The sequence below is a fragment of the Medicago sativa genome, chromosome 5 (assembly GCF_051527215.1).
Source record: "Medicago sativa cultivar Bolivia chromosome 5, Bolivia_mono, whole genome shotgun sequence".
Lineage (NCBI taxonomy): Eukaryota > Viridiplantae > Streptophyta > Magnoliopsida > Fabales > Fabaceae > Medicago > Medicago sativa.
The window spans coordinates 78,544,725-78,566,585 of NC_140753.1; the positions used below are offsets into that span (position 1 = coordinate 78,544,725).

The 21,861-nt window shown below is 31.7% G+C and overlaps 2 protein-coding genes across 3 annotated transcripts; one reads left to right on the plus strand and one right to left on the minus strand.

Annotated features, from left to right (window-relative positions):
• Positions 1-1,810: 1,810 nt before the first annotated feature.
• On the minus strand, positions 1,811-8,675 carry LOC146925378 (uncharacterized). The gene is made up of 5 exons (XM_085711966.1): positions 8,646-8,675; positions 4,872-4,919; positions 4,684-4,734; positions 3,682-3,757; positions 1,811-2,586 (listed from the first exon to the last, which is right to left on the minus strand). The coding sequence occupies exons 1-5, from the start codon at positions 8,673-8,675 to the stop codon at positions 1,811-1,813; spliced, it is 981 nt and encodes a 326-aa protein (XP_085568092.1).
• A 5,086-nt stretch (positions 8,676-13,761) lies between these two features.
• Positions 13,762-18,663, plus strand: LOC146925379 (RNA-binding (RRM/RBD/RNP motifs) family protein). Of its 2 annotated transcripts, XM_085710316.1 has the most exons (5): positions 13,762-14,014; positions 14,129-14,250; positions 14,543-14,769; positions 15,206-16,406; positions 18,076-18,663. In XM_085710316.1, exons 3-5 carry the CDS (start codon positions 14,548-14,550, stop codon positions 18,087-18,089), a joined length of 1,437 nt encoding a protein of 478 aa, XP_085566442.1. In that variant the 5' UTR covers positions 13,762-14,014; positions 14,129-14,250; positions 14,543-14,547; the 3' UTR covers positions 18,090-18,663. The 2 variants fall into 2 exon arrangements, with proteins under 2 accessions (XP_085566442.1, XP_085566441.1); XM_085710315.1 differs by lacking the exon at positions 18,076-18,663 and having other exon boundaries at positions 15,206-16,477.
• The last annotated feature ends 3,198 nt before the right edge of the window (positions 18,664-21,861 follow it).

The window sequence follows — 21,861 nt, forward strand, 5'->3', positions numbered from 1 at the left end:
GAACACGATTGAGATGAAGGAAAACCCAGATGTGGAAATGCCTGTGGTTTTTTATTTTTATTTTTCTCGAAGGAAAATGCCTGTGGTTTTAGTTTCTGCTTGTTTTCATTTTCTTATTTTGTGTTTTTTTAATTATAAGTTGAATTAATTGGTTATTGGCGGAAATAAAGGGGTAGTGGCCGATGTTTTAATCTGGTTGAACTTTACTGGCAGATTAAAATCCGTCAGTAGTCCAATCCCATGTGCAGCATCATTATTGAAGGAAAAATCCGCCACTAAACTAAGGTAAATTTGTCAATTGCAGTACTGACAGATTTATCCGTCAGTAACGTAATTAACTAAATTATTGAGGGTTTATTCCGTCAGTAATGTTATTGAGGGTGTTTTTTTTTTTGCATTACTGAGGGTTTAGACTACTAGTAATTACTGAGGGTCTAAATCCGTCATTAATGCAATTTTAAGTTGGTCACTAATATGGGGAATTCTTGTAGTGAACCTTCACCACAATTTACACTGAGCTTACCAGTTTCTATCACACAATTTCCACATATCATCAACAGAAGCAAAATGTGGATTGAGATTGAGAACATAAGAAACCAGGTCCAAAGCTTAATTGGATCGAGGGCACTTAAAAAATAAGTGAAAAGATGTCTCAACTTTGTTTGAACAACAACTGCACATTTAGGGAAGAGAGCAACCTCTAAAAGAGAGGTTTTCATTGTGCATCAATCTCCAAGCAATGAGGGATTTGAAAGGAGGGATATCAGGTGACCAAATTGTTTTGGCCCAATGAACATTTTGTCCAAGAGGAGCTTTATGGATATATATACGTGGTTGAATATTCTAAGGTATTCGAAATCTGAGAAATGGATGCATATTTTCCAATAGTGGTTGAATATTTTAAGATGTTTTTGTAAATAGTTTTTGGCTTGAGACGAAAGGATTTTCTTCGTTATTTTAACTCTCTTTTTTGTGATTAAATACATGACTCCCTTTTGTTTGGTTTTGATCTTATTTATTTTCTTATGCATAGTTAAATCTATATTCATGTTTTTAATTTATCTGGCCAATAGTTTGTCGCTCCATGGTCGTTTACCATGGCCAATATTTTGTCGACCATAGCCGTCTTAAATAATTTGCAGGTCATGGGATGACAAAAATTTTAAATTTTGAACCCCGTAAAAAAATGAGGCACTATATAAAAAATCACGTGTTGGATGGACTTGAACCATCAGCCGCACTCTTATGCAACTGCAACCGCACCATTGGAATATTGTTGTTAGTTTACAAATTGTTCATCTTTAACTGTATATAACTATTATTTTAGGGTCATATATACAAAAAAAAAAAACAATTAAGTCTCAAAAAAAATGGAGGACTGGTGGCATAATCCGGCCTCGACGGAATATGGACTAACCCTGTAGGTTGACACTTCAAGTTATTATTTTTTTAATTTTATTTTTATATAAAAGGAAGGAATTTTATTTTGTTTCCCAATAAAATTTAGAGATGCTAAAAACGTTCTCCTTTTTATCTAACATTGAGAATATCATTTTGCTTTTTCAAAAAAAAATATATTTACTTATTTATTTAAATTAGATGAAGAAGTTATACGTATATCCAATCAATATAACTACCTTCCATGCATAATTCTAAATACTTTAGATTTTCTTGTCCAAGGCAAAATATCATGAACTCCAAACAAGCAAAAAATAATAAAACACAAGTAACCAAGACAAAATTTTATGAACTCCAAACAAGCCAAAAGTGATAAAAACAAAAGAAAGTTGATACTTGTTTAATATGATTTTCACATGATCCGGCAACTCTGGACGTTCTCATCATTCAACATGTATGTAGGATCAGCCATACAACGAGACTGAATCGGCGGTTGTGGCACGTAATTCATGGATGGATACATGTTCATGGCTTGTGGATACATGTTCATATGCTGTTGTTGTTGGTTCATCATCGTCATATACATGTGATGAAGTTGTTCATATGAAGGTTGCATTTGCATCCCTTGATGATAATATCCTCCACCTCCTATTGGAACCATTTGTGCCATATTTCCATTATTCTCACCACCATTGGCATTGCCATTCCCATTCTTCTCACCCCCATTTCCATTCTTCTCACCCCCACTTGCATTTCCATTTCCATTCCCATTCTTCTTACCCCCATTTCCATTATTTCCATTCTTCTCACCCCCATTTCCATTTCCATTCTTCTTACCCCCAGTAGCATTTCCATTATTTCCATTATTATTCTCACCACTATTGGCATTGGCATTACCATTCTTCTTACCCCCATTTCCATTATTTCCATTATTCTCACCCCCATTTCCATTTCCATTCTTCTTACCCCCAGTAGCATTTCCATTATTTCCATTATTATTCTCACCACTATTGGCATTGGCATTACCATTCTTCTTACCCCCATTTCCATTTCCATTTCCATTTCCATTACATATCTCAGCATGCTTCCCAGACTTCTTTAGCTCTTTTATGAGTTCGTTCGGATCCAGCTTATTACCTAGTATTGTTACTTTCTCTTGCTCTGCATCTATACTCACAGCATCCACCACTAGACAACGTAACACATAAATACATTTAAATTAACAACAAATTAAAAAAAAAAATCAAAAAACTAAGTAAAAAGAGAAAAAAAAATTGGAATAGCATACTTCCTCGTATCTTGAATATTTATTAAAAAATATTCATGTCTAATGATAGTAAATATTATCGAATTTAACTATTTTTACTATGTAAGAACATCCTTTCAAAAATGAGAAATTCTTAGGTGAACTCTCACCCAACATGTCATCCTTACACCCATCCAATTAAAACACAACACCTCATCAAAATAATAATAAAATAAAAAAAATAGAAATTTCCTTGCTTTCACCATTGTTGGAGAGAGAAATTAAACCGAAAGGAAATCATGGGAAGAGTGAGAGAAGATAGAAGGAAATAACTGTTTATTTTATTTTATTATTATTTTGATGAGGTGTTGTGTTTTAATTGGATGGGTGTAAGGATGACATGTTGGGTGAGAGTTCACGTAAGAATTTCTCTTCAAAAATAGTTCTAAATTTTATTTTCTAATAACGTCCTTTTAAATTTTCTAATAACTTCTAATAACATCCTACCGCAAGAAAATACTAGCATTGGTGTTATCATAACAAAACTATAAAAAAAACTTTGAAGAATCTAATTTTTTTTAGGCCAACAAAGTTAATTACACTTTATCAAATTCAAGAGTTTAATTTTGATAATCACAACCATTCATATGTACGATTTTATACATAGTTATGATTAAAGTCAAGTCAAACTTTTTAGGTGTTCTAATAACTACTATTAAAACAAATATGATAGATTAATAGTATAAAAAATCTGTACTTTAACAATATATGAATTGAATCCTAAATTTAATATGAAATTGGTTGGGTTCACTTATAATTGAAAGTGGATATATACTTAATAAAATAAAGTTGAAAAAACTTGAAATGCATGCTATATATCAAGTCATTGATACATAATATGGAGAACTCTAAAACAAAAAGTATGGCATGTTATTGTTAATTTACAAGGTGAAATGAAAGGTATTGGCATATATTATAAAAAAATATCAAAAAAATTGATAAAATAAAGAGATCAAGGATGTATTATAAGAATGTACCACGAATTTTCAGTAGAAGTTTCCTTACTTTCTTCTCACAACCCTTACAATTGATATTAACCTTCAGAATACAATGCTACAAAGAAAAGCCAACAACACATATTAATGACTTTTTCACTAGTCATAATCAGGCTGTCTCGACAAACTTTGAGGATGGAGACGAAATTTGACGTGAGGCTCTTTAAAAATAAAGTCAAAATTACATTCAATGTCTTTAACTTAATTTTAGATAACAATTTTTGTCGTTTATCTTCTTCTTTTCTTTGAAGTCGTTTCTACCCTTTAAGTTCGTTTGCATATTATGGATTCTCTAATATCAGATCTAAAATTCATATGAAAACATGAGTGAAAGGCCATAAACTTAAACATAAGAGCTAATATCGAAATAAAACAATATATTTAAATCTTAAAATCCATATGCAAATTGATAAAAATAAAAAGGACCATAATGATGTAAAAGAAAAGACACATAACAAAATTAATACATGAAATTGATTTAAGGAACGACAAGAGTAATTTTATCAAAAGTTAACAACAATAAAATTCGAGTAATTTTTAGGCCTAATTAATTTTTCCAATATTAAACAACTCAAAAATAAATATAATATACATTCACAAGATTGAATTATGTTTTAGTAAATCAATTAGATTTCTCAAAAGAAAAAAAGTAAATCATTCTATAGCAAACTAATGATGAGTAAAATTTATATTACGTGATCTAAAATAAATAAAATTAATTATAAAATCAATACTATTAATTAAATTAAAATAATAAATTTTAGACCTAAAAAAAAATGTGACTATGTGAGATCGAAGGTGGTTGCCTCACTTGCGACCCCTTGACCGCGCCCGACCTAAAAAAATGCGACTATGTGAGATTCAAAGCGGTTGCCTCACTTGTCACCCCCTTGCCCGGCCCTAATCATAACTAACAACATGAACCAAAAACACGAAAACACAAAGGAAATATGATATGTAGTAATAGTAGCAGGATGTGTTTACCGGATTTTGCGTTCTCACTTTGTCGATATTAACCTTCATAGTTAAATATCCCTATAGAGGAAACAAAGCCAACAACACATATCAAAGACTATCTCACAAGTCATTACTACCACAACATGAACAAAAAGAAAAATCAAAACACAAAGGAAATATGAACAAGAGATGAGGTAATAGTAGAAAGTGTTTACCGAATTTTTCCTCAAATCATCGATACAATCAGCCTTTAGATTAAAACCCTACAGAAAAAACATAGCCAACACATTATTCTACAACAACATGAACAAAAAAAACTAAACACAAATAAATATGTGACAATAAATTCAGTAATAGTAGAAAGTGTTTACGTCTTTAAACCAAATTGTGTGTTTGCTCATCCTTAGTTAATGGAGAAAAAAGTTTCGGTATAAGAAAGTTAATGGAGAAAAAGGTTTCGGTATAAGAAATAGGCTTGAGGGATGAGAATTACTCAACAAGATGTTTTTTTTATAGGGAAGAATTAGTGAACAATAGTATATTTAAATCTCGGATCCAGTATAAAATAAAATAAAATCTTGTTAGTAATTTAATAAAAATATATCCAGTATAAAATAAAATCTTGTTAGTAATTTAATAAAAATAAAAATCTTAACTAATTATTTCATATTTAATTATACTATTTCTAGAATATTACTTCATTGATAGAATTTATTCTTTTAATGATCTTTTTTATCTTACTTTTGGAGTATTCGGGAAATTTGAGAGACCCAATTTACTCCGAGATTAGTCACTACATACTACATTGTTTTCAAATGAAAATATATGGGTTCACAATCACAACACAACACAACACTTCACATACACAAACTTGATGTGCAAGGTAATGTTAGGGTGCATGAAAAGGCAGATCAGCTTTTTCTATTGGGCAAGTTGTTGTCCAAGAATTCAACTTTCCAACATTCAAAAACGTTTCTGAAGCCTTAAATTTGGGGACTTTGGAGTTTCACTCGTGTTCATGTTGACTTTGACCATACCTACAAGAACGTGTCTAGGGACAAACTCATCAAATTCTTCCTCTTTTCTCACTTCTACAGTATTATTATGCAGCTTCAAGTCATTTATCTTCACCAAACACTTTAAGCAAAAATCATTAATATGCAGAATTTCAAGTTTTCAATCCACAAGCTTCAGAGTCCAAAATATTTAACATGAACTCTGATCTTGAAAAGAAGCCTTCGATTGCTAAATATTAATTTTACAAAACCAAAACCAAATTTGATCAAAATTAACATAGAATAGAAGATTAAGCACAGCAGTGTGGCTAATTAGAAACTAGCTAGACCACTAAACAAAAGGTGAAACCCCATTTGGACAGTCTAGTACTCGTTGTCTCGGCCCGAGACTCTCGGGGTTTGGGTAGCTCAACTGATTTGAGCTAAGGGTCAAGGAGTTAGAGGTCCAAAGTTTAAGTCCTGGCAAGGAGAAAAAAATAACATAACAATTAACATTTGTCATTAAGAAAAAAAGTCTAGTATATGCATGCATCAGTTGTGTAAATGTTGCTGGACAAAGAAAGCAAGTCAGCTTGTTTGTAACTTTGTTTGTAAGTAAGAAACAAAATAGAAATTTATTTGTAAGTAAGAAACTAAAGATAAATTTGTTGTCCAAGTCAATGTAAATAGTGTATCTACTATTAATATGTTCCTTTTTATGAGACCATTTTTTCTGTTTGTACTCTGTAAATTATATGAGATATTTTTTTATGGAGTAGTCTCACTAAGCTTTTAATATTGGTTTCATATATAGTGCAAAATTGTAATACAAAATATATTTCTAAAAAATTTATTTAGATAAAAAAACCAAAATTTTAAAAAATATTCTAAATAGAAATATAAATTATAAATCTTGTAATACAAAATATATTTCTGAAACATATATTTAGATAAAAAAAACCAAATCTATTAAAATTATTCTAAATAGAAATATAAATTATAAATCTTAATGATATCTTATGATATATCTAAATCTAAAATATAATTATATCTAAAATCTTAGAAAAAAATATATTTAGACATTTTATTCTCAACACTTTTTTATGCAATGGCCAACATTAGTTGTTAGACTAGTATTTTGTCCTTCATTGGAGTTTTATTTCAGATCATTCAACTCTTTTAACTCTTAGTTCAAACTTGTTGATCAATCCTACCACATCTCCTATATTAATATGTAAGATAAATTATGAATTGAAAATAAGAAAGAAGGAAAAAGAACTAAACAAAAAAACATCCCTTCAAAAAAAAAAGTAAACAAAAAAACATGCTGCTAGTGCTGCAACTAGGCATTTTATAGGCTGACATGCTTTCTTAACATGCATTCCCATCAAAACTTTGAATAGGACAAAGTTATCTAACTTGGAAGATCATAGTTTCTTAACATGCTTTCTTGGATGAAGATCATAGTTCCCATCAACTAGGGTTATTTAAAAGTTAATTTTATACTCTAAATTATAAAATCAATAGCAAAATATTTAAATTTAATTATCATTGACATTTCAATTATAAAGAAATGAATTATTTTTTTCTTAAATGGTGGTTTAAAATTAAAATATATCATAAAAATATTTATTTATGTTAAATAGATTAAAGTTAGAGCATATTTAATTATTAAGGGAGGAGGTTGTAATTCAAGCATCTTACAAGGGAGGGGAGTATAAATTTTACTTTGCAAGGGAGGGGAGTGTATATTTTAACATAAGAGGGGAGGGGAGTGTAATTCAAGCATCTTTGAGGGGAGGGGAGTGTAATTTACTCATTAAGATATTACATACTTTTTTCTTTCATGGTAATTTTTACATCACCACCAAATGAGACATTGTCACTTATTGATTCATCAAGATCCACGAATATGCTCATCTGTTCGCACAGATGGTTGCTTGCACCTAGGGATGTAAATGGATATCCATGAATGCGGATATTGTGATATCCGTATCCACTCCGTTGGATAAATATGAAATATGTACCCTATCCATATCCGTGCGGATATTCGTTTAGCGGGTAATCTGCGGATTTTGAGGTATCCGCGAGTTTATACAAATATCCATGGATAACATTTATAAAAATAAAATAAAAAATTTATTTAATTTTTTTTAGCTAAAATTTAAAAACAAAGGTTCTTAACATGCATTTTCTTTTCTTTTTAGCAAAAGATAATATTTATACATTACAAGAACAACAAAGATCATTGACTCAACAAAAACATAAATAAAGTCCCTTACATTTAATAAAAATAAAATTCTTTGATTTAACAAAAGCATAAGTAAAAGTTCATCATATTCAACAAAAACAAAGCTCTTGCATCAACAATCTCAACCACTTTCACTTCCTTTGAAAGGAGCGTAATAACTAATAACACTCACAATACCTAGAGTTTTTTCTTAGGAAATTGAATGGTGTTAAGGTTTTTTATGTAATTTACTCGGTTTAATAGCGGATATGGATATCTGCGGGAGTGGATACCATTAAATCCGCATCCGTATCTATTAATTAGCGGGTACTTAAAAATCAATTTATTTTATCCATAGATATCCATTAAGGGATCTGTTCCGTGTCCGTGACGGATTTTATCTGCGGATATCCACGGGTGTGGATTTTTTTGCCATCCCTACTTGCACCATTGTTTCGAACTTCACATCATTTTCTTTTGGAAAAAGATAGGTAGACATCCTTTTTTATACACCTCTCATGTACACCCCAATGTGCCAGGGGTATTTTAATAATTTCACATAACATCATCACACCCTCTCATCTCTTCTTTCAATGATTTTGCCACATGTCACAATTGTGTGTGAGTGTTAAAGGGTGTATGTCACCTAAGGTGGTCCATGTATAAGAGCTCATTTCTTTTACGTAGTTAGTCTCCTCCGTAAGCCTATTCTTGCCAAACCTAACTTCTAATAATTGTAGCATTGAGTGTTAGATTTGGCATACCTCGAGGTTGAGTATCCTTTTCCACGTCATGTTATTGAAGTTTCTCCTTTCTCATTACTGCTGCTAGTGAAATCCGAACCTCTCCACCATTGACACTCCTAAATTGTCTTCAACCGCATTCTTGTCCTCTATTGGCTTATTGAATTTCTTTTGATTTTCTCAATCTCCTTTAATTTCATTTGAAAGAGTTTTCCCTTATCTCTTTTTTTTCCTTTCTATTTATCATTATAATGAGCTTTATAAATGATCCTTAAAGTTGGTATATTGTCATGGCTTCTAGATATTTTTACTTTACTTTTTATTCTTGTTTGCAAGATGTTTGGAGTTTCTTCCATGCCTCCATAGTGGATTTAATTTTTTTTCGAACTCATATTCATCCCATGCTTGATAGATGTGGAATTTGAAAGGGTGTTACTCCATTACTAGACATGACTATGGAAAAATTTATTATAAGAATGAAGAATCTAAGCTTTGATACCCTTTGTTGAATTTACTTTCTTACTTACTAGCTTAGTTTACAAATGACAACATCTCTCCCTTTTATAGGATCCAAGGGTAGTATAGAGACCTAGATATAATTCTACACACTTTTAAGAGAGAGTTATACTATTTTATCTCAACTACATATACATTTAATATTATGTCTTGGTACTACTTATCTACTTTTACATATCTTTAGAACCTTCTTTGAACTAGCTACTAAGATACTCTCACTCTCGAGTCTAGTAAATTAACCTTCTTAAAGACTGCAAAATTATTTTAAAAAAAATCCATTCCGAGATCAAACAAAGTTTTTACATATTCCTTCTTAAAGTTTGAATATAGAGCAAGACAAAGTGATAGAATACCCTCTATCGAACCTTTGCAATTTCCTTCAAGAAGAATGATCTATGTTGGTTCTAGACACTTTCTCACGATCCATCAATTATTAAGGTGGGTTGAACAAGTCTTTAGTCTTTACTCACCAAAATCTAGGAAGTTATACCTTGTACCCCTACGATTAATCTTTTACCCCTACAAATCGTAAAAAATGCCAATTTTATCCTTTGTCATAAACTTCACCCCCACAATATTTTTGATGTGTGTAACTTTACCGAAATCTTTCAGAAAACTCGAACCAAGTTTTCCGACAACTAAGTCAAGCATAACTAATTATTGAGTTTGAAAATCATGAATCGTTAAATCTTTAAATAAAATTAGAAAGCTTAATCTGGGTATTTTATTTTTACAAGTTAATACGAGTAAAGTCTTTTCACGCAGATCTGGATAATTTCTGAAGAGGCTTGAATTGAAAACTTATTAAATTTGATGAACTATTTCATAACATGTTTCTACGTTCTACATACTTCTGTTCTTACATTTTAGTATTGCATCAATTTTAAAGAATTCGAAAGCCCCGTCGAAATCTGGAAAGCATCAATTTTTTACCACAAAATTATTGTCGTTCTTCGAAAAAAAATAAAAGGGTCAAAATTACTTTTTTTTCAATGATTGATCTTATCACATGTTAGTTTTCTTTAATTTGGTCGGTTCAGTAAGAAATGATGAATAAAAATTTAAGTGTTTGCATTTGGGATAACTTCCAGAAACGTTGTCACCGGAAAACTAGTTATTTGAATTTTGGTAGGGGTGAAGTCAATTTACAAAAAGGGTAAAATAGATATTTTATATCATTTGTAAGGGTAAATGGTTAATTGTCAGGGTATATGGTATAATTTCCCAAAATCTAGGGTGAAGCCTATGTAAGATGCGTGAATTGCTTTAGCATTGTCACAATCATTGTGCGTGTAATTTTCATTTTACATTCTTGAAAGAACACTCCTTTGACTTTTATTTATTTTATATGAATAGCATTAAAATCTTTATTTTTAGAATTTATATTGGATTCTCGTGTTCAATTTTATGATTATAAAACTTGAATTCGCGACTTACTCTAATGGAAACAAACATTCGTTACTTATATATCAACATACATTAGAGTAGATTAGATATACACACATCCCCGTGAGCTTAGCTCAGTTGGTAAAGACAATATATAATATATGCAAGGTCCAAAGTTCGAACTCCACCAAAAAAGAGTAGATATACACTCGATTGACCCAATACATTTTCTTTATATAAATATAATATAAGGTTCTTACTTTATTTTAAACAATACCCTTTATTTATAGAATATATTCCTAAATGATGAGTAGTAGTAAAAATTTAACATCTTAGTGAGTATAAGGATTACGCCAATAAATACATTGAAAAAGAAATGGGAAAATTACTTTGAAAAAAAAATATGTGATAAAATGTAGTTGGAACTTTGATAACATGTAGTTTAATTGAAAGGTAAGTAATTTATTTTTTTGAAAGGTAAGTAAATTGTGATTAAAGAATTGATTTAGTCATGACTCTTGATATTAATACTATAATGAAATTTGTTAACAACTTGATCTCAATCATTTCGTTGAAAATGCAATAATTTAGATTTTTTTGCAAATATTTTTCTTGTCTTAAAAATATTATTTGATACAAAAATCAACTGGAAAACAATCTAAACTTCCCATTTTTTTCATTATTCACTAATCACTTTCAAATCAAACAAGAAAAATGAATTTTAAATAGATGTGCTTTTGACTCTAATCTTAAGAAAATAGCAATTTAGACTTCTTGATTTTGGACATGTGACCTCTTCTCGACAGTTTGACAATGTTTTGTAAAGTTAGGAGGGCAAAGTTGTTGCTTTTTGTTCATGGGACAAAATCGCAAATTTTTAAAAGTTAGGGGACAAATGTACATTTAAGCCATATTCTTTTTCTTTTCTTTCTCCAAGTAACACTCCATTTTTTATAGGCAAAATAGTTTTGAAGAACAAAAGAAAGGTAAAGAGATAAAAATAAGAAAATCACGCGAAGGTTTACATGTTTAACTGCATTTTGACCTCTTACATTAATTTTAGGTTTTCAGTTTGTCCCATATGTTTAACAAGTTTTAAGTTGGTTTCTTACATTTATTTTAGGTTTTAAGAGTGTCCCATATGTTACAAGTTTTAAGTTGGTACCTTACCTTACTAACATTGCAGTAAGTTCACCGTTTTAGTCAAATTTTTGTTTAAAATGTTCACATGGCTAACTGAGATGCACATGTGGACAACTTTGGGGGGATACCATGTTGAAGTTTTAAACGAAGTTAACTCAAAATTTGACATAAATGACAAACTTATTCTTACATCAGTAACATAATGGACCAACTTGAAGATCTTGTTTCTATGTCTAGTCCCCTCGCAACTGAAATATTTACCATCAAATGTTAAAGGACTTTTACACTATAGCCAAAAACTAATTACAAAAAGTTTTCTAGGGTATCTCATGTTAAACTTGGCTATATCACTAGATGTCTCAAAACAAGTCAAAACCTTTAATCCATTGAGAAAACAACAACCACTATAGGTCTTGCAACAAGACTGAACTATGATATTTACTAATCATCAACCCTTGGAGGAATTACAATCTACCACTGATGAGAGAAAATACAAGTTAAAGTTATGTTTGTATCACAAAGTTTTGTTTCAAAATAACTCTCAAGAAAGAGAGGATAGGTAAATTAAGCATACAAAACTACCTACAAAGTAACTTTCAAAAAGAGGATGTAAAGTTATTATGATTTTTTAATGGCTTTTAGAATAATGCTCTGCTTGATTGTTCATATCTTGATGTCAACATTGTTTCAAAAATCATTTGTCACTTTGTCAACTTCAATTGTTAGGGAGAGATTTATTTTAGAAAACTTGAACAATATAGTTGTTGAAGAGCCATCGCGAGCTTTTGATAAAGCTATTGCACTATCGCATGCAACAAACTTCTTTCTTTATGCAAGGTAATATAAGAATCATTCTATTTGAACCACAATGTTCATGACAATTTTAGCATTGTCGTGCACTAAGAAGACATTAGTCAGCTTTACATAAATGAAAGCTGCTGACTTATGTTCCAACTGAATTAGGAACATTCGGGTGCCACCCATTAAACGCATGAGCCAATGTTCTACACACATAAACCTTCATAATTTCCTTCGAGATGAACACTCTATGTTCGTTACAGCGTCTTCCGCGATGATCCATCATTTCTTAAGGCGAGTTGAAGAAGTCTCTCCTCACCAAATTCATAGGGTGATGCCCTATATGACAAATGCATAAGTTGTTTTTACCATTTCCACAATTCATGTGTGCAATTCTCATTCTATATTCTTTTTCTTTAAACAAAACTCTTCTAAACTTTATTTATTTTACATTTTTAGCCTCGAGTTCTTTATCTTTAGGATTCACATCAAATTCCACAATTTAATTATTAATTGACTAAATTCAAATTTGAAACCATACTTAAAAGGAAAAGAGAACACTCTCTACTCAGATCAAACACGTGTTACAACCGAGTAGAGGTCCTCAAGAACGAACCAACCACTTTCTATATATAAATATATTTAATTCATTAAAAGGTTAATATATTGATTTATAATAAAACTCGAACTTTAGACATTACTTTTTTTTTTGAGCAACTTTAGACATTACTTAAAAAGAAACAAACACTCATTACTTATATCAACACGCGTTACATTCGAATATATGTTCTTACTAACGAACAAACCCATTTTCTATATATAAAATATATATTATATTGAAAGGCCATTATATTTATAATAAAACTTGAATTTAAGACATTATTGTAAAGGAAAAACTCGTTACCTAGACTAAAACGCGTTACATTCAAGTAGACGTCCTCAGATTACTTTCTTTTTAAAATAAAAATACCTTTTTATCGATATATACTTTGTTTACAATTGCAGAAACTAACAATTCAAATGATGTGCGATTCAAATGATTGACAAACTTTTCTTAATAATTTTAAAGCTTTATTTTTATTGATGTGATCGTGATATATTTTGCGCGCGATTAATCTCTCGAGTCGGATGGTGCGAAAATTATGATGGTCTTAGCACAAAGTATTTTCAAATGAACCAAGAAAAAAAATGAAAAAATTTATACTGAGGTAAGAAAAACCATCATCTTCCAAATGCATCGCCTCTCACACTATATAATCCTCACCTCACATCTCGCAGCCTCTCTCTCTCTTTGTCTCTCTCTCTCTCTCTATAAGAGTTTTCTTCAATCTCTCTCTATACCTCTCTTCATAGTTTTTTGCTTTTGTACATAATCGATTTTTGATAATCTGAATTTGCATTTTGATAATCTAAAATTAAACAATTGGAAAAAAGAAGAAGAAAAGGGTGGGGAGGCATACCCAGATAATGAACCTACCCTCTGTTCTTAATCTCATTGTGCCTCCCCTCAGATCTTAAGATTTCTTCATCTGGGTCGTCTTCAATTGGTTTGTTTCTTTCAAATCTAGATTCAAGTTTTCATTTTTATTCATTTTGTTATGTTTTATGTTTTTGGATCTCTGATTGTTATTATACAACAATTTTTGTTTTTGTTTTTTCAGGATTGTGTTTTGTTCTGCCTTGATTCATTGCTTGATTTAAGGATCCGATAATCCTTAACTGAATCCGACAATATCTATATTGTCATCTTTTTACACTTTTTGAGGTTGTCTCACAATTTAAGGTATTGTATTGTTTGTTGGATTATTTGTATTTCAACAATTTGATTAATGATAATGCTAGCATGTTGGTTTGATTTATCTTAAACTAGGATTTTGTTTTTTTTGTTTAGTTTTATGTTGGTGTTATTGTTTTTTTAAGGAATTTGATTGGATCCGATAAAATTTGTGTTATGTTTTATTGATGTTTTATAAGTTTGGTTTTTTTTCCATCTGTAGTGATGCTGATGCTACTTGCATTTTGTATTGGTTTTAGTTTTGATGGATGAATGAAGTGTTTCTTTTGATTGTGTGTAGATAAAATGCAATCCGATAGTGGCAAGCTATTTATCGGTGGAATATCGTGGGACACAAATGAAGAGCGACTCAGGGAGTATTTCAGTACTTATGGAGAGGTTAAGGAAGCAGTGATAATGAAAGATCGGACAACTGGTAGAGCTCGTGGATTTGGTTTCGTTGTTTTCATTGATCCAGCTGTTGCAGATATTGTCGTGCAAGAGAAGCACAACATCGATGGAAGGATGGTAATTTCTTGTCATGTCCCCTCTTTTAAGTCCATGGATTGCATTTTGACATGATATTAATGATCTCCTTTTGAATTATATGGCATTAGAATTAGCATTCTCACTTTACATATAGTTTATGATATTGAATTGTTCCATCCAAGATTTGAATTCGGGTTCTACCGAAGGATCCGTCCTTAACTGGAGCTCATCAACCACTTGAGCCCAATCATATAACTGTTTATGATATCGAACTGTACTTTGATTCGCTCAATTCGTTTGTTTTATGATTTCCTTAGCTACATTTTAAGATGGACCAAGAGGAAGTATATTTCCCTATATACTTCATTCTCTAATGTTATCTCCTTTTATTTTCATTATTATTTTCTATGTCTCTAACACCTTCCCCCCACCCCCCCTTGTGATTTATAGTTAATACTTTTGCATCTTTCACTAGGTTGAGGCGAAGAAAGCTGTTCCTAGGGACGATCAGAATGTATTGAGTAGAACTAGCGGCAGCATCCATGGTTCTCCTGGTCCAGGTCGTACTCGAAAGATATTTGTTGGAGGTTTAGCTTCTACAGTGACAGAGAGTGATTTCAAGAAGTACTTTGACCAGTTTGGGACTATAACAGATGTTGTAGTAATGTATGATCACAACACTCAGAGGCCAAGAGGCTTTGGATTTATCACATATGATTCTGAAGAAGCTGTTGACCAGGTCTTACTTAAGACGTTTCATGAATTGAATGGTAAAATGGTTGAGGTCAAGCGAGCAGTTCCTAAGGAGTTATCCCCAGGACCTACCCGCTCTCCTCTCAGTGGATACAACTATGGTCTGAGTAGGGTCAATAGTTTCTTGAATGGCTTCAATCAGGGTTATAGTCCAAGTACTGTCAGTGGTTATGGACTTCGGGTGGATGGTAGGTTCAGTCCGGTTGCTGGTGGCCGAAATGCATTTGCACCATTTGGATCTGGTTATGGAATGGGTATGAATTTTGAGCCTGGTTTGAGTCCTGGTTTTGGAGGGAATGCAAATTTCAATGGCAATCTTAGCTATGGACGGGGCTTAAATCCTTACTTCATCAGCGGCTCCAATAGGTTTGGCAGTCCTGTTGGATATGAAAGTGGTAACGGAGGAAGCAATTCCTTCTTCAGTTCAGTGACTCGAAACTTGTGGGGGAATGGAAGCCTCAACTATGGATCAAATTCTGCGAATTCCAATGCATACATTGGATCAGGAAGTGGGAATGTTGGAGGAAATGCATTTGGCAATACTGGAGTCAACTGGAGTTCTTCGCCGATTTCTGGACATGGGGGAGGGAACAATGTGTCACAGGGTAGTGGCAATCTTGGATATGGAGGTGGCAACAATGGTTATGGATTGGGGACTGAAGGGTATGGAAGAAGCAGTGGTTCCACTCTTGCACCAACATCTTCATACTCTACATCAAATGGTGGTGGTGTCGATGGAGCTTTTGCTGATTTTTACAACAATTCGGTCTATGGGGACACCACTTGGCGATCTTCAAATTCTGAGAGAGATGGATCTGGTCCCTTCGGTTACGGACTTGGCGGCGCACCTTCGGATGTTTCTGCCAAGACTTCTCCCGGTTATGTTGGTGGTTATACTGTTAATAAAAGGCAGCCAAATAGGGGTAAGAGCGACATTTCATACTCATACTTATATCAACTTCTCAGTCAATCAGCATAACTATTACTACAATACAAACCTAAAAATAGGGTTGAGAAAAAGTTTAATTGTTACGGTTTTTGTTTGGACTTTTGTGCAATAATCTAGGCAAATGTCCTCTTTTAGTTGCTTGACAATGCGAGTAAATGCCAGACTCATTGAATTTCTGTTTTTTTTTTCTCTTCGGTAAATTGGTTATTATTGTGGAAAACTTTTTGTTGGTATTTTTCCTTGTGTTCAACTCATTGGTTCTATTGCTTTGCTTCTAAGTGGCATATAACAAAGATGCTGTCTTGTGCTCAATCCATTTGCTTTATTGTCTTGTGCTCAAAATTGAAAGATGGCTTCAAACAAGTAAACATAATCTTCATAGAAAATCATTATGCTGATTGTATAGAATGTGATGCAAATTTTGAACCAAATTTTGAACCAATTTTTCTTGATGCATCATTACCTTACTCCAGTATTTTGTGTTGGATGTCATTGATTGAATTTGTTACACGGCCTTAATTTCTTTTTGCATGGTTTGGGCCAGCAGTGTTAGGTTGTAGATAGAGTTTAACACGTGTGATGGTGGGAAAAAACATTCCAAGTTTGACGGATGAAAAATGCAAAGAAAGTGACTGTTAATTTAGATAAAAAGGATAAGGAGTGATATAAGATTTTATAAAGTATGAAATAGCAATTAATGATCTAGATATGTATTGTTGTAAGTTGAAGGGGAAATTGCACTCATCTTCCCTTAGGTATGCTTAAATCACACACACTTCTATCTTTTAGTCAATCAATTGCCACCTTTATTTGTTGGAGACACCTTCTCTCAGGTATGTTTAAATGTCACACACACCCCTCGATTTTTACAAAATTGAAGGAAGTTGAGCGTCATCGAGGGGAGGGTCAATGTCTTTTTTAAAATACAGGGTGTGTGTGTGTGTCATTTAAACATATCTTAGGGGACGTGAGTGCAATTTCCTATAAGTTGAATTTAAAACCTTACATATACATTTTCACAATTCATGTACACAAGTATTATAATACTATTATATTCCCAAACTAAAATATTGCTTCATCATTCATGATCCGAATTTGTAACTAAACGAAATTCAATGCTGTAATAGCTTATTAAAAATGAAGGTTGTGATGGAGATGATTACAGTGACTCATGTCTATTTAGTATTTACTATTTACATCTTCCCCCGTTAAAACAACATTTGGTTATGGACTTATAATTCAAATCCACATAGTTGGCAGGTTTATTTGTCCTACGTAGGTAGTTTGTACTTCGTAATTATGTTAGCCATAATGCTGTTTTTTGTTTTTTTTTTTGAAGAAGCATTAGCCATAATTCTGTTAAATTGTTAGAACTTATCATTTTCATAATTTATTTGAAATTTAGTTTACTTTGGGATCAGTTCAGTAGTATATCCTCATTCTTCATGTTGGCCTGTCCTAATACTCAAAATCTCGGGGAGAAAAAAACTTTGAAACCGATCCACAAAATGTTTTGGATAGTGATCAGGGATGTAAACTTTAGAAATTAAGATTGATGCATTCTACTTGTAATATGCTTTTATTTATTTGAATTTAGTTGTCTATTTTTTGCCAACACTGATAAACTTCTATATTTGCTGCAGGAATTACTACATAGGAAGATCGTTTTGTTGACACGAACTTGTAGGCGAAGATAATCCAGTGAAGCAGGTGAATTGTGAATTTTGCACACCACTGTTGTTACTATATTTCAAGTTTAAGACATAAGATGTTTGGTTATCTAGGGCTAACTGAAGTGCCTGTTTTGAGGATTCAGATATAGAGATAGAAGTTACAAGGGAATGTTACGGCTTGAGTTTTTGATTTATTACTATTTAGGTTTTTGGGTTTTTGGGATTTGAGTGAGATGTAAAATCTGATTGCGGGATATAGCGGAAGTGTATCATGCATCACATGTGAGAAGCGATATAAAAAACATTGAAAAACATTTCTTTTTATTTTCTTTTCTTTTTGGGGTAGCTTTTTGCTTGTAATGTCATGCAAAATTGTGGGTTCTACTCAGGAATTGTTTGTTCCTTCAATCATTTTGGTTTGATTTTAGCATATTGTAATCTGAGGATTTTGTTGATTATTAGTGTGATACATTGAAGGGATACCCTTCTAGGGTCTCCGTGAATAAGTTACATTATATTTTGATTATTTTTTTTTTATAAGGAGAATATTGTAGGCTACATTGTTTTCCAAATTCTAATAACCATTTAATATTTTATTCTGTGTTTAATAACTATGCACCGACAATGTACAAACATTTTATACGTACGTTTAATCAAATCTTAATATGATACTACATTAGGGAATGAGAAAACTAGGTTTGTTACTGGTGAATTTGTTGACAATAGGAAGGTTAATCACAGCTGTTAAACCTTTGATGTTAACTAAAAAGTTTTTTTGAGAGGAATGTTAACTACAAAGTTGGACTTCATTAGCTGGATATTTGTATTGCTATGATAGGTTTTGTTGGCAGTTTGGTAGTGTTAGTAATCTAATCATGGATATTTAGCTAGGATCAAAGCGTCTTTTGTTAATATCTTTTTATTACCATCATGATAATGTTCTTTTTTAGACATCATATGAACCGTGTGCAATATTTTCATAGTAAAGTCATAGGACTTAGGTGCCTGTAGCTGAAATCTTGAACTGAATTTCTTTTTATTTTACTAACTTTTTTTAGATAGATTTGAAGCAACCTATTCTTATAAGTCAACTAGTTTGGTGGCTTTTTATGTTTTGGTTTGAAGATTTGTTGTGTTGCTTTTCATTTCAAAATGCTTGAAAAATTGGTCATTATTCTTATGTCTGATTTTTTATTATCTTTCTGATAGATGTCCTTAACATTTTAAGTATCTTATAATATTTTACTAATTTGAGATTAACATGCATGTCTATAAGATTTTATTCTATTTGCTTTAAGTATTTGTCAAACAATTTTTTCTCAAAGCACCATTCAAATCAAAACAGGTATCTGATCCTTTGATATTATTTTTTTGGTACAATATCCGATGCTTTATTTTTAGGGGAAAACAAGAAAGATTCTTACTGTCATTTGCATTAGCTGGTTTTGGAAAGTACAATAGTAAATGGACCAGAAGGCAAATGGGACAAACATTCTATATTAGTAGAAAAACATACTTCATGCACAAATTAGTTTTCACCGTTTGATTAATACATTCTACTATTGGATCAAATGAGATATGACGAGTTATTGATTAAATGGTGGAAATTAGATTTGTGCATGGTGGAAAACTATTCTACTTATGCATATTAGACAAAACCTCTTTTGAGTAGTTCCTAATTTCAAAGTGTTGGTAAAGTTACACACTTGGTGAAGTCACCCATCCTTGATCGAATTTGCATCTAAATATTTAGACATTTTAGAGTCATTTGTTTCGATATTATTCTATTCTATGAAAGGATATGCTATTTGTGAGTTGTTTATTGATGCGCAAGCTATTTCTCTACCATAGATTTAATATCTATAGTAATTTTTTTTTTAATTTTTCTTATAAAACATAGATGGCAGAGATTTTAAATTGGTATATAATTGATAATTTACAATTAGTCCCTATTTACCTTTCTTTGACCTCTTCCTCGCCCGTAAGCATGATACCTTATGGATACTACGACTCCAGTGTTGCTTGAGTCATGTTATAATGACTCCGGTGTAGCGTGGTGGAAGGTGTTCATTGTCCACCACAACCTAACACTCCTTGCTCTTATTGCTACGCACCACACCTTTTTTTTTTTATTGTACTCATCGCTCACCCCCTAGACCTTGCAATTATCGTTCGACAAGAACACCACACATCTTGTAAAACCTAGTCCTCTTCGACTCCGGTGTTGCTCGAGTCATGTTGTAATGACCCACATTCCACATGCAACAAAATCCTTCATGATGAAGAATTGTGTTGGTGTTCATTGTCCACCACAACCTAACACTACTTGCTCTCGTTGTTAAGAACCACCCTTTTGTACTCATCGCTCACCTATTAGACCTTGCAATTATCGTTCGATTGGAACACCACACATCTTAGTTCCTAGTTCTTCACTTTCTTCCTGTTTGTAAAACCTAGCCCTCTTCGAGCGCATGCATTTTACACTCTTGGTCCTCACTCATTACTTTGTCATCTCGATAAGCATAAAATCTTTTTTGGTGATTCATCTTCTCGGTTTAAGAGTCTCTGAGATCTACGCATTCTCTACAATCACGTCAATATCAATATAATTATTCCACAAAATTTGACAACTGAGTCATTTTGATGCATCCTTATCTAGTATCAACCATAATGCAATAACCAGAATGCTCTTCAACTCACCTATTTCTTCCTCTACTTTCACCAAAGATTTTTTTGTTTCTTTCCCACATTCAAACTACCCGAACTAGAATCTCCCCCCTCAAAATGAAAATGACATCAACATTTAAGCCAACTCTCCTCCTCTTTGCAGCCCAAAATCCAAGATGATGGAATTTTTGTTGAAGAAATGAACATCCTAACATAATTCAAGTCATTGAGGTACATCATTTCAGGTTTAGAAGTTTATAAAAAAGTCGAACTTTCATTATGCAGATAATTAGAATATTGGAAGGGCGATAAGTGCAAATTAAATTTTCAAACCATAGTGCATCACTTAGAAAGTGGTACATGCCATACACCAAATCTATAAAAAAAATAATTTTTTTAATAATTTAAATATATCATTTTAATTTAATTATATTAAAGTATATTTTTCTAATAACTTTGATTCTAATAAATATAATTGTTGAGAAAGATATTTAGAAAAAAAGTTATGATTATAAAGAAACACAAATTAACATTTGTTTTGCACCAGTCATTAAAACTTAATCACAAAAATATTCTACAGAAAATCACTTCATAACCATAGAAAAATTTGCTCATAATGTCATTTATACTCCTGAATAGCATATCATGCCATTTTGTCAAAAATAAAAAGCATACCATATAATTTTACCACCATCTTTAGTGATACAATTAGTGACGGACCTAGAAATTTTGTATAGTGAGGGCCATGTCTACATATTTATTTCTAACATTAAATATTTACTATATATGAAATATTTTTGTTAGTTCTTTTTTATAAAAATTAAGAAAATAATAAAGGAAGTGTTTTAGAAAATACATTAACACCTTCTATAATTGTTAACCCAAGTTCATTTTCAATGAAGACAATTTTTTAATCAAATTTTACTTATCTTCTATATAAACTTCCAATTACCAGAATCTTATTGCCCTAGGAAACATTGGGTTAATTAACACCAAAGAAAAACCTTTTAAACACATAGTATTATTTATGCTATGCTTTGTCTAAAAGTAAAATAAAACAAAAACAAAGAAATAAATGTGAAAGTGCAT

What these genes read in the sequence shown, in the direction of transcription:
- LOC146925378 (XM_085711966.1), bottom strand. Translation starts at nt 8,675, where the DNA reads ATGACGTGGAAAAGGATACTCAACCTCGAG. An exon ending in ATGATTTGAGGAAAAATTCG is followed by an intron (nt 4,735 to 4,871) that starts GTAAACACTTTC and finishes TTTCCTCTATAG; the next exon opens with GGATATTTAACTATGAAGGT. An exon ending in AAGTGAGAACGCAAAATCCG is followed by an intron (nt 3,758 to 4,683) that starts GTAAACACATCC and finishes TTTTCTTTGTAG; the next exon opens with CATTGTATTCTGAAGGTTAA.
- LOC146925379 (XM_085710315.1), top strand. Translation starts at nt 14,548, where the DNA reads ATGCAATCCGATAGTGGCAAGCTATTTATCGGTGGAATATCGTGGGAC. An exon ending in ACAACATCGATGGAAGGATG is followed by an intron (nt 14,770 to 15,205) that starts GTAATTTCTTGT and finishes ATCTTTCACTAG; the next exon opens with GTTGAGGCGAAGAAAGCTGT.